This window comes from Aquarana catesbeiana, linkage group LG05 (assembly GCF_042186555.1).
Source record: "Aquarana catesbeiana isolate 2022-GZ linkage group LG05, ASM4218655v1, whole genome shotgun sequence".
Classification (NCBI taxonomy): domain Eukaryota; kingdom Metazoa; phylum Chordata; class Amphibia; order Anura; family Ranidae; genus Aquarana; species Aquarana catesbeiana.
In genome coordinates, this window is record NC_133328.1 from 161,095,177 (window position 1) to 161,109,081 (window position 13,905).

The window sequence follows — 13,905 nt, forward strand, 5'->3', positions numbered from 1 at the left end:
GACAGGGGGAGAGAGAAACTAATAAGGTGGTGGTCTTAGAGATGGAAAAGGATTGTTTGAGAAGTTGCATGGAGTGCATAGGTGGGAGAATACAAGGTCAAGGGTGTTGCCATCAGAGTGAGTAGAAGCCTGTACCCATTGCTTCAGGTCAAATGAAGAGGTTAGACTAAGAAGTTTAGAAGTAGCAGGAGTGTTTGTATTAGCAGGGATGTTGAAATCACGGAGAAGGATTGTGGGAATATCCGAAGAGAGAAAGTAGGGTAGCCAGGCAGAAAACTCATCAAGGAAAGTCGATAATGGTCCAGGGGGCCGGTAGATCACAGCAATTCTTAGGGAAGTTGGAGAGAATAGATGTATACAGTGGGCTTCAAATGATGAGAGGGAAAAAAAGGGAGGAGAGTGAATAACCTGGAAGGTGCTCTGGGGGGATAGGAGGAATCCCACTCCACCTCCCTTGCATCCATTAGGCCTAGGGGAGTGAGTCCAGTGAAGGCCACCCTGGGATAGGGAAGCAGGCAAATGGGTGTCAGATTCGTGGAGCCAGGTTTGAGTGAGAGCAAGTAGATTAAAGGAATTAGTGACAAAGAGGTCATGAACAGCGGTGAGTTTGTTGCAGACAGAGCGAGCATTCCAGAGGGCACAGGAGAAGGGGAGGCTGGCATTGGGAAGAAGAGGAATGGAGACTAAATTGCGTAGATTGCGACTACTGCCAGAGGGTGTAGGGTGATGGTGATGGGTGTGTTGAGTACAGTTAAATAAGGGAGGCCCAGGGTTTGGGGAAATATCTCCAGCAGTTAGGAGAAGCAGAAGAGTAAGGGAGGTAATATGAGAATACCATTTGTATGAGGGGAAATGCTTCAGTATCCTGGGGGGTTTTTGAGCAAGTGGGCTTAGAGTTAGAAAGAGGTGATGAGTGCAGTAATAGGGGGAGGGGAAAATTGAGGGTGATATGTACAGATTTTGGGGTGGAGCAGAGGGGCGAAGGAAAGAGGTTGCAATTGTGAAAAGGAGGAGTGGTAAAGAGTGCATGTTTCAGAGAGAAAGGTGAAATAATTTGGAAGTGAGGTCATCTGCAGTCTGCTGTGGTTTGCTCTGTGCAAATCGCTGAAATGCAAGAGCGGAAGTGCCACTTATTTAAAGAACCCCACTTCTTTGGAAGAACCCCCTGTATGTGCGGCCCCCTCAAAAGTTTTAAGTAGGCATGAAAAAATGCTGTAAAATATGAATGCATAGTTACATAGTTAGTCTGGTTGAAAAAAATACATCTAGTTCAACCAATGCTCTCAAAAATTGCTTCTTTGGCTTCAAAACGGCATTAATTTTTACTATTGCAGACTTTGTACACTTGTACAAAGTCGGAGCTTTTGTAGCATTAGAGTCAGGTGTATGAGTAGCCAATTATACCAAACAGGTCGCCAATGTTCATCATTTTCACTGTAGGTGCAGATGTGTGTATGCGCTCATTGATTACTATAGTGCTGCATTTAGATGCGCACAAAACTCAAAGCCCATATGAATGAGTCTTAAATATTGGGATGTGCTTAGGAACTGGTTCAAAATCCACTGACCGTATATAGTCTTTTCTGTTTAAAATGTATTTATAGATGTAGTTGAAGTATAGCTAAAGGCAAAACTTTTTGTTTTGGATAGAGAGGAAAGGAATTGTAACCCCTCAGGTTTTTGTTGCTTGCTGTTTGTGCCCCCATTAGGGAGATTCACTTTCTCAATTTGTCATGTTTACCATTTTCATAGAAAATGAAATTAAAAGAAAATCACAAATTTTGGGTTCTCCTCAGAACAGGAAGAGAGAGGAAAACTTCAATTGGGGGCACTAGTTTTGGTGACTCTGGTGACGACCACGGATTCCCTCACTTTGAAGGGATTTCCCCACACTTCCTGTTCCAAAGCCAAAACAGGAATTGAGGGGAGGTCTCCCCAATAGGACAGAGATGACCAAAAAACTGACAGCTTTTAACACTCCCTTGCTTTATTCATAGTGATTAAAGGCAATAGAAAAGTATTAAATAAAGTCTTTCAATATTGCAGCAGCGCTTCGTGCCCAGATCACCAGGACACACTTTCATATACAGTTCTATGAGTGAATATTATGGTGAAGATCCTAAAGTGATTACTGCTGTATTCTGTGAGAGGAGGTTTTTCTTCCACCAAGCGTTTACACCATGTGCGGAGAACCCCTAATGAAATTGCACTCACCAGAAATCCAGCAAACCTCAGCTTTGATTAATAGCAGGTCTGCACCAATTTCTAAACGACCACCAGATGTCAGTATTACCCTTGGTAGCTCCAATAGAATATGTGGGAGAAATGGAATGTCCACATAGGGTGATATTGCTAAAACACTTTATTTAAAACGTCTAAATCTCCCCCCATAAGTAATAAGCGTACCAATGAACATTGATAAAAGAGCAAATAAGAAAGTGCACTGTGCCTGTTGCGTCTTCCGACCGGAAAGCTGCTAGGAGCGTTCGCTGTATACAGCTACAACTCTAAGCTTCCTGATTCCTCCCTGGTCTGTGGAGCGCACACGTCACTTCCTGGTAGATCGCGTTTCGTCACTTACGGACATCGTCTGAGGGCGTCGCCTCAGAACTGACCTGAATAGAAAAGTGAAGATTGCTATGTTTTAGGGAACGATCTGAAATATAGAAGTGCACTTCTTGGTATGTGAATGCAGCTTTCTATCAGCAATGTGATTTAAGGCACTGTTGTTGCAGAAGATTTGGAGTGGGAATTGGTGATATCTGTAATGTGCTGTTCACTGTTCTCTTTGCTGGAGCTTTGATATGAGGAAGAAAAGCCCTGCCTCTTTCAAGATGGCTGACTCCACATTGAGGCACAGTGCAGAACAAGGCATGGCAAGTATGTAATGGGAAGAGATCAGATGCAGGGAGACCATGGACATTAATGGCGACCAGTGCTGGGCCCATCTTTTTAGGACATTGCTTCCAGAGTTCAATTACACTTTAAAATGCAAACTCCCTGAATGTTGGCCTTGCTTCCAATCTGAAAAGAAATAAAATGGTTACATTACTTTCATACCTCCTACAAATGAAGTAAAGGAAGTCATCGGTATTGTTCATTTATATATCCTCTCCGTAACCCAGTTTATAAATGGTATAATTTGCTTTTCTTGTTTCTAATTTAATGATGTAGCTGAATTTCTGTTTTTGCAGCCAAACAACAACACCAACCACAAGGAAGCTTCTAATATGAAAGCAGAAGCAGGAGCTCAACTAGAAGCTGCCAAGTCCAAAATACACCAGGTATATATAAACATATATTTGCTTTGTCTTACAGGAAAAAGAAAAGTAATTAACAAAAACAGCCCTCTTAACGAAAAGCCACGGAAAGTTCCTTGGCTTTAATATAGGACACATAGACCATTACTGGGAGTTTAGCATTCGTGAGGCTCATAAAACACAATGTATGTTGGTTTTATTATCATGTGCTATTTTTAGCTCACTAAAGGCTTTATTGCACATATCTACTTAATTTATCACATATACATTATATTTTTGTGCTATTTTGGTATTGCTTCTTTAGATATCGCTAGCTTCTGTGACATTTACGTTAGAGCATTATAGATGTTCTAAAGGGAACATAATGCAGCAGCTGTTTGCTTTTAGACTGTCTTTTAGTTATTAAGAGTCCCTATAAAGCCAGAGTAGGGGGTGGGGGATGAGTCCCTGCTTTCACTCACTTTATCTATGATCTAAAAGTGCTTGTTATGCTTTGCTCATTTTTGCATTTCAAAGGTTATCTCATATAAACTGTACTTGCCTCAATTCGTATCACCTAGTGCAGATCCTGGCCGCTAACAGAAGGTGATTTACAACTGAGACTGCCTTTTTTCCAGTGAGGCAATGTAGAGGAGGATGTCCATTTCCTCCACTCAGGTCTCAGATGACATTCCGATCTGTACTCTGTTCTGTGAAGTGTGTGATGTCTGTTCCCTGCCTTCCTGGAAGCTAAGAAAAAGCATCTGCACCGTCTACTTTTGAGGGCTTTGAAGGAGAGGGAGGGCAGCAGGTAGAAAGTTACAGCTTATTTGGGAGGATTTGCTCTATCATTTATTGCCAGAGACTAGTCTTTTTAGTTGGCTTATGTAAAGGTTTATTTACATCTTTATTTAATAAAGTCTACAATTCACTGAGTGTTTTCACAGCAAAGCATTTAGGATTGGCCTGATTAACAGAAAAAAAGGAAGCCAGTACTCCACCTGCATGCTGGAGATCATAAATGTGAAAATATTTTTTGTTGTGGTGTTTTTTTTTTTTTTTTTTTACTTTGAAAATAATAAACATTCAAGATACATTTTTAGTTGATGTGGCTACATTGCTTTGGTTGTCCTTTTCTGTTCTAGTACAGAGTAAGGGCCTACATTCAAATGAAGTCTCTGAAAGCATGCAAGAGAGAGATCAAGTCTGTCATGAACACATCTGGAAATGTAAGTGTATATGTGTAAAATGGACACTTGTATTTTTCAACTTGAGTAATTTTTATATATATATATATATATATATATATATATATATATATATATATATATATATATATATATATATATATATATATATATATAAAAACAGGTGGGTTACTTTCTTCTTAGTAGTTCTCAATGGTTGGAGCAACGTCAGTGCAGGCTCCCAATGTATCCGCCAATCAGATAAAGACAAAAGATGGGACATTTGCTCCAGTGCTGAAATCCATTTACTGAAAAATTTGTTCAGAAAAATACCAACTTGTAATGCTAATATGCTGCTACTGCACAGTTACGAAAATCACTTTTCTTCATCAGGCTAGTCTGGCTGTGTGTAACCTTCTGTTGAATAACGACCTGCCTTTATCCACCCCAGGGTGTAACCCCACAGGTGTCATACCCAATGTACTATTTATAAACCTCATGTTCATTAACCCCTAATGGGAATGTTAATCACGTAGCTAGGCAAATGGTATATAACAGTAGTGTACACACTCAATATAGAAACAGCAAAACAATTTGTGAAGAATAAATGAATGGACACATTTGAAATCGTAAGTACTGCAAACAAGATGGCAAAAAGAGAACAAAATAAAAGAAAAATATCAATCAAAAAAGACACACAATGTATCTATAATAATCAAACCAAATACTTATGTGTACCAAACACAAAATCACAGATATTGCACTAGTCTGGAAAATCACTAATATGGATAATATTTTACATAATTTATGACTATACTACATAAAAGTCTGTATTCAAAGTTGATCATCTTCAAAATATATGTCCTGTATTCAGTTCTGTATATTCCCATTAAGTCTACGAGAGAAAACAGAGTATTTGCAACAAATTTTTTGGCTAGTTTTTTTAAGAACAAATACAAGTCATAGTCTCTATTCATTCCATTAGGATATAGAGACTGTAACTAATCCACCATACCTCCCTTTTCTTTAATGTAAGTATCCCCCCCCCCCCCCTTTTTTTTTTTTTTTTTTTTGTCCCTAAAGACTTCCTCCAAAACCATAAACCGAAGGTCAGAGACGTGGTGTCCCTGTTCCAGGAAATGTTGGGATACTGGCAAACCGCGTTGTTTTTGTCTGATTGTACTTCTATGTTGGGCTATTCTATCCTTAATTTTTTGGGTTGTCTCCCCAAAAAAGTGATTTTCGCAACTGTGCAGTAGCAGCATATTGGCATTACAAGTTTGTATTTTTCTGAACAAATTTTTCAGTAAATGGATTGCAACATTGGAGCAATTGTCCCGCCTTTTGTATAATCTCTTTTTTTAAATTGTGACCTTTTTGTTGGTCAGACAAATTCCTAGGAAAACCTTTTATCTTATGCTTTCCATTTTAGATTGTGTTAATTCCCGACTGATCAGATGTTAAGGGGGTGTAATATCGATGATATTCATAAGTATTTACAAGAGCGTCAGCATTGCTTTCAATATTTATCGTCGTGCAGCACACACAACGGCTAGTTCACTGTAAATGGTTTTTACAGTTAAAATCAACAGGTCCCACTGTGGCAATGGTGGTAATTTTATGGGAAGCATTAAAACCTGTCTGTGTTTTTTTTGTAGTCATTTTCCCTGTTGAGGTACGTTTCTGCTCCCTTCCTGAGGAAGTAATGGGAAATCTCTCCAGCCGGGGTACAGACTGCAACAGAATGCTTTTTCAGTAAAATGGGGAAAGGGTAGAACCTTTTAAGAGGTTATAAATATTTTCTGAGTCTTTCTGTCCCAGTGACAATCATTCTCCGTTTCTTATCCTGCTGTCACAGGGACAGAAAGTTGGAATCTCCCAAATAGGGTAATAAATAGCAATAAAGCCTGACAGTAGTATTTACTTTTCCTAAGTCTACAAAAGCAAATTATTATTTTTTTTCTTTTTATTAGCTGGATTTGAGTTTTAAAATACAGGTGGTCCCCTAGTTACAAACATCTGAGTTACAAACGGAGGGAGACAACAGGAAGTGAGAGGAAATCTACCCCTAGGAAGGGAAAATTCACTTCTGTAAGTGCCGGTTCACACTATAGCAACTTGGGATCCGACTTGTCAGACCTCAAGTCGTCCCAAGTCGCTTGACATCAGAAATTCCATTATAGTAAAAGGGAGCCGTCTTAATGTACACTACTGAAGTCGCTCTGACTTCAGAAAAGGTTTCTGTACTACTTCAAGGCGACCTGTACCCATAGATTTCAATGGAAGTCGCCTTGAAGTCGGATTCTCGTCTATAGTGAAGCGACTTAACAGGAAGAAGAAAAAAATAATTTACCCAGGTACAACAATGATGTCACAAGAGCTGATTAGCTCTGATTGGCCACAGGCAAAGTCGCCTGTCCTAGAGGCGACTTGAAGTCACGTTGTAAGTCGCTCAAACTCGCGCTGAAGTCTCCTCCAAGACGCCTTGCAAAGTCGTGCTGTAAGTCGTGTTGCCCCTGTGTGAACCGGCACTTAAAGTTTTAATGGGAAAAAGGCGTCTCCACTGATGCGTTATCACCAGTCTGTTTCCCTAACAACCCCAATCCAATTGTCATAGGGACAGAAAGTGAGGTGAAATCTTCTGAACAGGGACAAATACAGCAAAACATATATATCAGGGGTGTTAACCCTTCTCTATGCGATCCAAAAAGCTTAAAAATAGATATGAATTCCGACTTACAAACAAGTTCAACTTAAGAACAAGCCTACAGTCCCTATCTTGTTTGTAACCCGGGACTGCCTGTATACAGAATTCTGTAAATTGTTGATTTTCGATGCATGACATTTTTTTTGTTGTAAAAGCTTGTTAATATTTTTTTACAGTCCACATCGTCGCTATTTTTGAAGAGTAATTTTGAATACCTCAGGGGTAACTATAGAAAAGCTGTGAAACTACTAAACTCTTCAAATATATCAGAACATCCTGGGTTCATGAAAACAGGTATGTGTGAATATGTTTTTTTGGACAATTCTAATATTAAAGAGGAGTTCCCCCTCCAGAAAAAAATGAAAAGTCAGCAGCTACTAATACTGTAGCTGCTAACTTTTAATATTACGACACTTGCCTGTGCAGGGTTCCCGCAATGTCGGCACCCGAAGCGGATTCTCGGATCGGCTCTCAGGTGTTGCCGCCGCCATTAAAGGCAAGGGAAACCAGCAGTGAAACCCATCGGCTTCACAGGTGGTCCCCTATTGCACATGCGCGCCGCGCTTTCTAACTGGCTCGGCTGAAAGGTGCCAAGTGTGGCAACGGTGGGGGGGGGGGGGTGGAAGCATATAAGCGAAAGTTTCACTTTTGGGTGGAACTCCGCTTTAAGTCACACATTTGTGTTGCATTACTAAGCAGGAAGCACAGACCACTTATGCAATGAGCCACAGCTGTCCCTAAGTACATACAGTATAAACTGATAATTTATTAGGAACACCTGCACATAAGTGCAATTCTTTAATCAGGCAATCATGTGACAGCAGCTTTGTGCACAAAACTGTGAATATACAAGTGAGAGCTTCAAGTATTGCTTAGAGCAAAGAACATAATGGGGGAAAAAAATGTGATTATGACCGTGGCATTATTGTTTTCAGACCGGCATTGCTAAACTAGCGTCCATGGACCTCTTGACAAGGCTTTTGTTGTGGATTGTAACACATGGCTTTTTACAGATGGCTGCGCTTATAAAGCCTATAGGTATTTCTAATGAATATAGAAATTACAGTTTATGAAAAATAATGTGATAAATTCCTGTATACTCTGCTGCATTTTTTTCAGTTACTTTATTTTCAGCTGTCTCCATGGACTAAAAAAAAACAACCCCCTTGTTATGAAGAAAAGGAGACGGGGAGGTATTTTGTAGTCCTAACACACCTTCAGTCATAGGATGACAATGCTACTTCTCCATAGATACAGTACAGTGAGTATGTGTTGTCATCCTAGGACAGGACTGGTGTTAATGACAGGATCACCAGGTGCAAAAAAAAAAAAAAAAAAAACAAATGCAGCTACCACATCTAAGGTAAGCTGCATTGTTACATTTTCATTCTGTTTAGCTAGACTTCAATTGATAACACTTTAGAAACTGGCGCAGATTTGACTTGGGGCAATTAATACTGTTAATTCAACACAATATTTTTTTAGGGGCTTTCACTCGTAAAAAGAACACATACACACATTCAACTAACATGCTGTACTTTGCAAAATGGCCCATGTACCAGTCCACAAGGCTGTGAAAAGTGTGGTAAAGAATCTCCATATGTCAGGGGAATACAAATCGACGGAAAACATGCAGTCATTTAGCCTCATAAAATTTAAAAGCAGAATTCAATGAGGTAGAATCCACAGCAGTGGATGGGTCCTCCAGCCAATTTGCTCATACATTATTCAACTGCTACTCCCCCTATTTTCATAAGTATCACAATAAAAAATGTTAACCAAACATTTTCATGAAACAAGAGCGAGTAGTGGTCTTCTATGCCAGTCAACCACCATGCACTGGAAGAAGAGTTAACAGGCCGGGAAGCATCCTTTCACCAGTGACTATATTTATTGTGCTGAAAACTTCCATCCAGAACCAGGAAATAAAGTGACAGGTCCAGAAGATATGAAGAAAGAAGGGCTAGGTGATCACATCTCCAGCTGGAAGGTGACAAGGTCAGCCTTGAGAGGGCTTCTGAACTGAGCCGCGGGGGACGTTGACGGTAAAGCGGCGCTATTTTTAGTGGCGCTTTACCGTCATTTTAGCAGTACTATTCGGCTGCTAGCGGGGGGTTTTAACTCCCCCGCTAGCAGCCGAAAAGGGGTTAAATCTGCCCGCAAAACGCTGCCGGATCGGCGTTTTGCTGTCATTATCACAGTGCTGCCCCACTGATTTCAATGGGGAGCAGCGGTGGAGGAGCGGTGAGTTCACCGCTCCAAAGAAGCTGCTGGCAGGACTTTTTGTGACGCCCTGCCAGCGCACCACTGCGCTATGGAGTATTTGAATTTGATTAGCCTGTCCCGGACAGAGACCAGTTGGCAGAAGGGTGTATCCCAAATATCAGTCCAGTCCTCATCGCCCATATCTGGTGTATCTGCCAGTTATTTCCTCTGTAGGCTGGAGAGATCAGAGAAAGTGATGAAGGTAACATGTTGATACAAGGATGAAGTTGGTTTGGAAAGATGGTCTGTATGGAGCAGTTTTTCTAGTAAACAGAACAAAGACAATTCCTGGTTAGGGAACTGGCTATAGAAGGCATGGGAAAGTTGTATATATATGACTCGGTAATAGGACAGTAGATTGTATTTTTGACAAAGATGATCAAAGGACATCAATTGCCCATCCTCACAAATGTGTGCCAGGGCCGTAATTTGACCCAACAGTGGAAGTAAGGAAACATAAGGGGGTGGGGAAGGAAGGGATTATTCTACAGTGGGGTGAATGGGGAGAGTATAAGAGGATTCTACACCACCCACCTAAGTCCCTACTGAACAGGCTCTAATGGTGGTTTTCATAAGGGGAATAACCCTACGTTCACACCTATGCGTTTTTTTTTTTTTAGTGCGTTTTGCAGTCCATTTAACATGGTTTCCTATGGTACTAGTTCACATCTATGCATTTTGCGGCTGGTGTGTTTTTGAAAAGGGTCGGACTTTTTTCCCCGCGATTTGCAGCTAATAGACTTCAATGGAGCTGCACCAGAAACGAAAGTGGTGCATTTTTGATGCGTTTTGCAAAGCTAATCCACCCTGCAAACTTGGTCTAGTTAGTGTTGTGAATTTGTAGCGTGGTGCTTGGGATCCCAGTAAAAAGAGTAATTTGGTTAAGCTGTTTAAAGATGGCTTTAGGGACCCAGGTAGGTAAATTACCAAAAAGGTAGGTGAACTTGGGTAAGACTTTAATTTTATTCAAATTAATACAACCAAGCAAAGATAAGGGCAGATTTCTCCATGCCTTCAGCCTATTTTTAACCTTTGACAACACAGGAAAAAGACTTAATTCTGCATAGAATTTAACAATTCAGGATACTACCACCCCCAGACGTGTAAAGGAATAAACCCAGTGCAGCTGCATGTCCCGGGGCGCAGGCAGGGGCCCCAGGGTCAGTAAGAAAAAGGAGTGACATGTAATAAGCCAGGGACCCATGAGGCCTGTAAAATATTCAGGACCCCCTGTAAGGTGGGACCAGAATCATTTAAAAAATAACAGAAGGTCGTCCGTCCACATATATTGTGATCCTTTCCTCCAGCCAACAAACCCTGATTCCACAAATGTCAGGGGAGGTACTCGGGCCCTCAACTATTGGTTCCCCACAGCTATAGCAAATTAATGTAGGGGAGAGGAGGCAGCCTTGCCATGTGCCTCTGTATAGTGGAAAGGAGGGAGGCAACTGATCTCCCAGATACAGCCGAATGGGCCCACTGTATGGCAGTTGCAACCATGTGCTAAAACGCCATGAAAATCCCATTCTCCTCAGGACCTACCATAAATTAGGCCACTCCATAATGTCAAAGGCCTTTTCTCTATCTAGGGCTGCTACTACCCTGGTACCAGTATTGCTATGCCGTGTTTGAATTTTCGTAAATAACTTATGTAGCCTGGGCCCTGACTTCCCGGGAGCCCGATGGTGACTACTGGGTGCAGGTTCATGGGCATGGTGGGTGATGAACAAGAACGAAGTTGGGCGCCAGCCACTTTTATGCTTTAAACAATAGAGAAGTTTATTTCTCAAACAGGAAAAATGTTGGAGAGAGGGCAATAGGGCACAGGACAGCCTTAGTAACGATCAGCAATAGGCAGATTGGCAGACTCCTTAAACAGAAATAGCTGAAGTAAGGCAGAGAGCAGTACAGGATTAAAAGCCCTTAAGCTGAAACCAGCACATCTGTACTTTGTAGGACAAGCTGTCTCCTCTAGCAACTAAACTTTACTCACTGCTTCACGCATTGATTCCCTTGGATGAGTTCTCTGAAGGACGCCCAGCCAGTTCCATAGCCTTTCGCTCATGAAAAGTCCCCTCTGGTGCTTTCATAGAACTCCATACCTCTAGAATCGTTACTGGATCTTTGGCAGGTTTTCCTCTGCATAAACTTGAACACCCGGATAGGCCTCGGTCAGGCCTAGCAGCCGGCAGCTACCTGGATAGGCCCCAGGCTTCGGGCCTAGCAGCTAAGAACTCTACATACACCATCCACCCAGGTCGTAGCCCTGGGCTGGAACACTCTCCCTGATCACCTGACTTTAATTCCAATAAATACCTTTTCCCAGCATGCTTAGCCACAAATATGATTGGCTGGGAAAAGTATGTTTTTCATAACCAGAACTTGTCATTGTAGCTCATCACTTTAATGTCAAAGGTAACAGCACCACCTACTGACAGAAAGGAGAAGCCACCTTTAGAATGGAATTAACAAAAGTCATGTAATCACTGAATACTACAAATTGGCCAGAATGACTACCATCTGGCACACTAAATTTACCTTTAGCCCTGTTCTAGGGGCAAGGCTACTACACCTACAGATATTGATGTCTTTAGATTTATGAAGGATGAATCCTGTTTGAACAGGATTAGACTATGCAACAAGTGACTGAGCCTAGTGTTTAAGAGAATTTTCAGTTTAAAAGTGCAATAGTCCAATATGATATACAAAGAGGTGGATCTTTATGAGGTTTGTGGATTAATATAATGTGTGCCTCTTTCATGGATGGGGGACATTGTTCTCTAAGCAGGTAGAGTTACTAGCGGCCTGAAGGGGAAACAAAATAGCCGCATGAGTTTTATAACTCCCATTGCAATCCAGTGCCTTCTCGTTAGGAAACAATGTAATGGCTGACACCACATCCTCAGCAGGTATGGGACGCATGAGAAAGTCCTTTCCAAGTCTGATAACCGTGATAGTGCAAAAGGGCAGTGACTTCAGAAAAGTCAAAATCTGGAGATAAAGATGACCTGTATACTATAACTTGGTGTAATAGTTTAAAAATTCACGTAACATGCCCTTGTGAGCAGTAAGCTGAATGCCCTCAGAGGATTGCAGTTCCAATATAATTGCAAAGGGTCTATTGTTTTGAGAAAGCATGGCTAATAACCTGACATTTTTGTCACCCTGTTCAAAAAACTCTTGTCTACACTTATAAAGATCTGTCCTAGTAGTTTTAGCCATATGGAGAGGCTATTCCATCCTCATGGACATAAGGAGGTCAAAATTGTTGAGTGGGAAAAGTGACACATCAGCCTGTGCCTTTTTTTAGCTTCATGTAAGTGTTGGATATGGGACAACTGATTATAAATAATAGCTCTCTGTGGGGAAATCTAATGTCTTCTCATATACACCTTGAAGGTGCTACAGACCAAGTCAGAGGAGTTGTAAGCCTCATTAGTGTGCCAGTAGTCTTGTATGACATTTGGGGTCAGACGGCTTTCAGATGAAATAGCCATTGTGGACCTATTCTCCACATTGATCTGTTGCAGACCTGAGAGGTACATCGTCAGAGAGAAAGTACAGTGGGTCTGAGATGCCCCCCCCCCCCCCCCCCCCCCCCCCCCTCCAGATATACACTGCATCTGGAACATCAGAGAGCCACAAAGAATTAGAACATGCCAAATCTAAATGGGAAAAGGCAGAAAAGCAGGTGCAAGCTCTAGTTTTAAGGTGAAGCGATCTCCAGACCTCAACTAACCTAGCTGTCAAAGCCCAGTTGGATTGGTCCCCTGTATGTGCGGTAGATGAAGTCAGTCTGTTGAGGTTTGGGGATAAACTAGCATTAAAGTCCCCCATAAAGAGCACTTTAGCTGGATAATAGGAGTTAACCTTACCTGTTTGTTTTACTATAGATGATTATAAAAATGTATGTATTTACTATTTGGATTTGTGTGAACACCCTCCACTGAGCAAAATAGTTATTTACTAATTAAAATAGATTCACCCCTGGAATACAAGGATTATTTGGCATGAAATGCTTTTTGGACTACTCTTTTTGGTCTCTTCAAAGAGAACCTTGGTTCCCACCAAATGTGTTTCCTGCAAAAAGAGGACCTGGGGATGTGAGATTTTGACAAATTGGAACAGCAAGGCCCTTTTAAATTTTAGAGTTGAGGCCCCTGATATTCCAAGACATCAAATGGAGGCTCTCTAAGTTTGGTTACCCATAGTATGAGTGACTTAACATACACGCAGTGAAGGATGCAGAGAGCAGATATATTCACCAACTTAGAGTGGTAGTAATGTCCGCTTTTGTGATTTTCTCATTAGCACACAGTAAATTTGGCTTTTTTGCAGTGTAGCGCTTGTTCTGAAATTTTCTTCTTCATTAGCAGTCTCAGGCTGTTGAACATTAGCAACTCCCCTCTAGCCAATATTATTCTATGGAGAATATTAGTTGAATGAGCCGCTCTTTGCTTTATTAAACCAACTTCTCAAAGTATTGATTTCTGCTATCTGCACAAGA

The 13,905-nt window shown here is 41.2% G+C and overlaps 1 protein-coding gene across 2 annotated transcripts in view; it reads left to right on the forward strand.

Annotated features, from left to right (window-relative positions):
* CNOT10 (CCR4-NOT transcription complex subunit 10) overlaps positions 1–13,905 on the forward strand; it is a 224,901-nt gene that overhangs the window by 60,434 nt on the left and 150,562 nt on the right. For both annotated transcript variants that reach the window (XM_073630300.1, XM_073630301.1), the window contains 3 exons: positions 3,195–3,284; positions 4,385–4,468; positions 7,310–7,427. In XM_073630300.1, the coding sequence (XP_073486401.1) occupies positions 3,195–3,284; positions 4,385–4,468; positions 7,310–7,427 (292 nt within the window). The remainder of the gene's footprint in view (positions 1–3,194; positions 3,285–4,384; positions 4,469–7,309; positions 7,428–13,905) is intronic.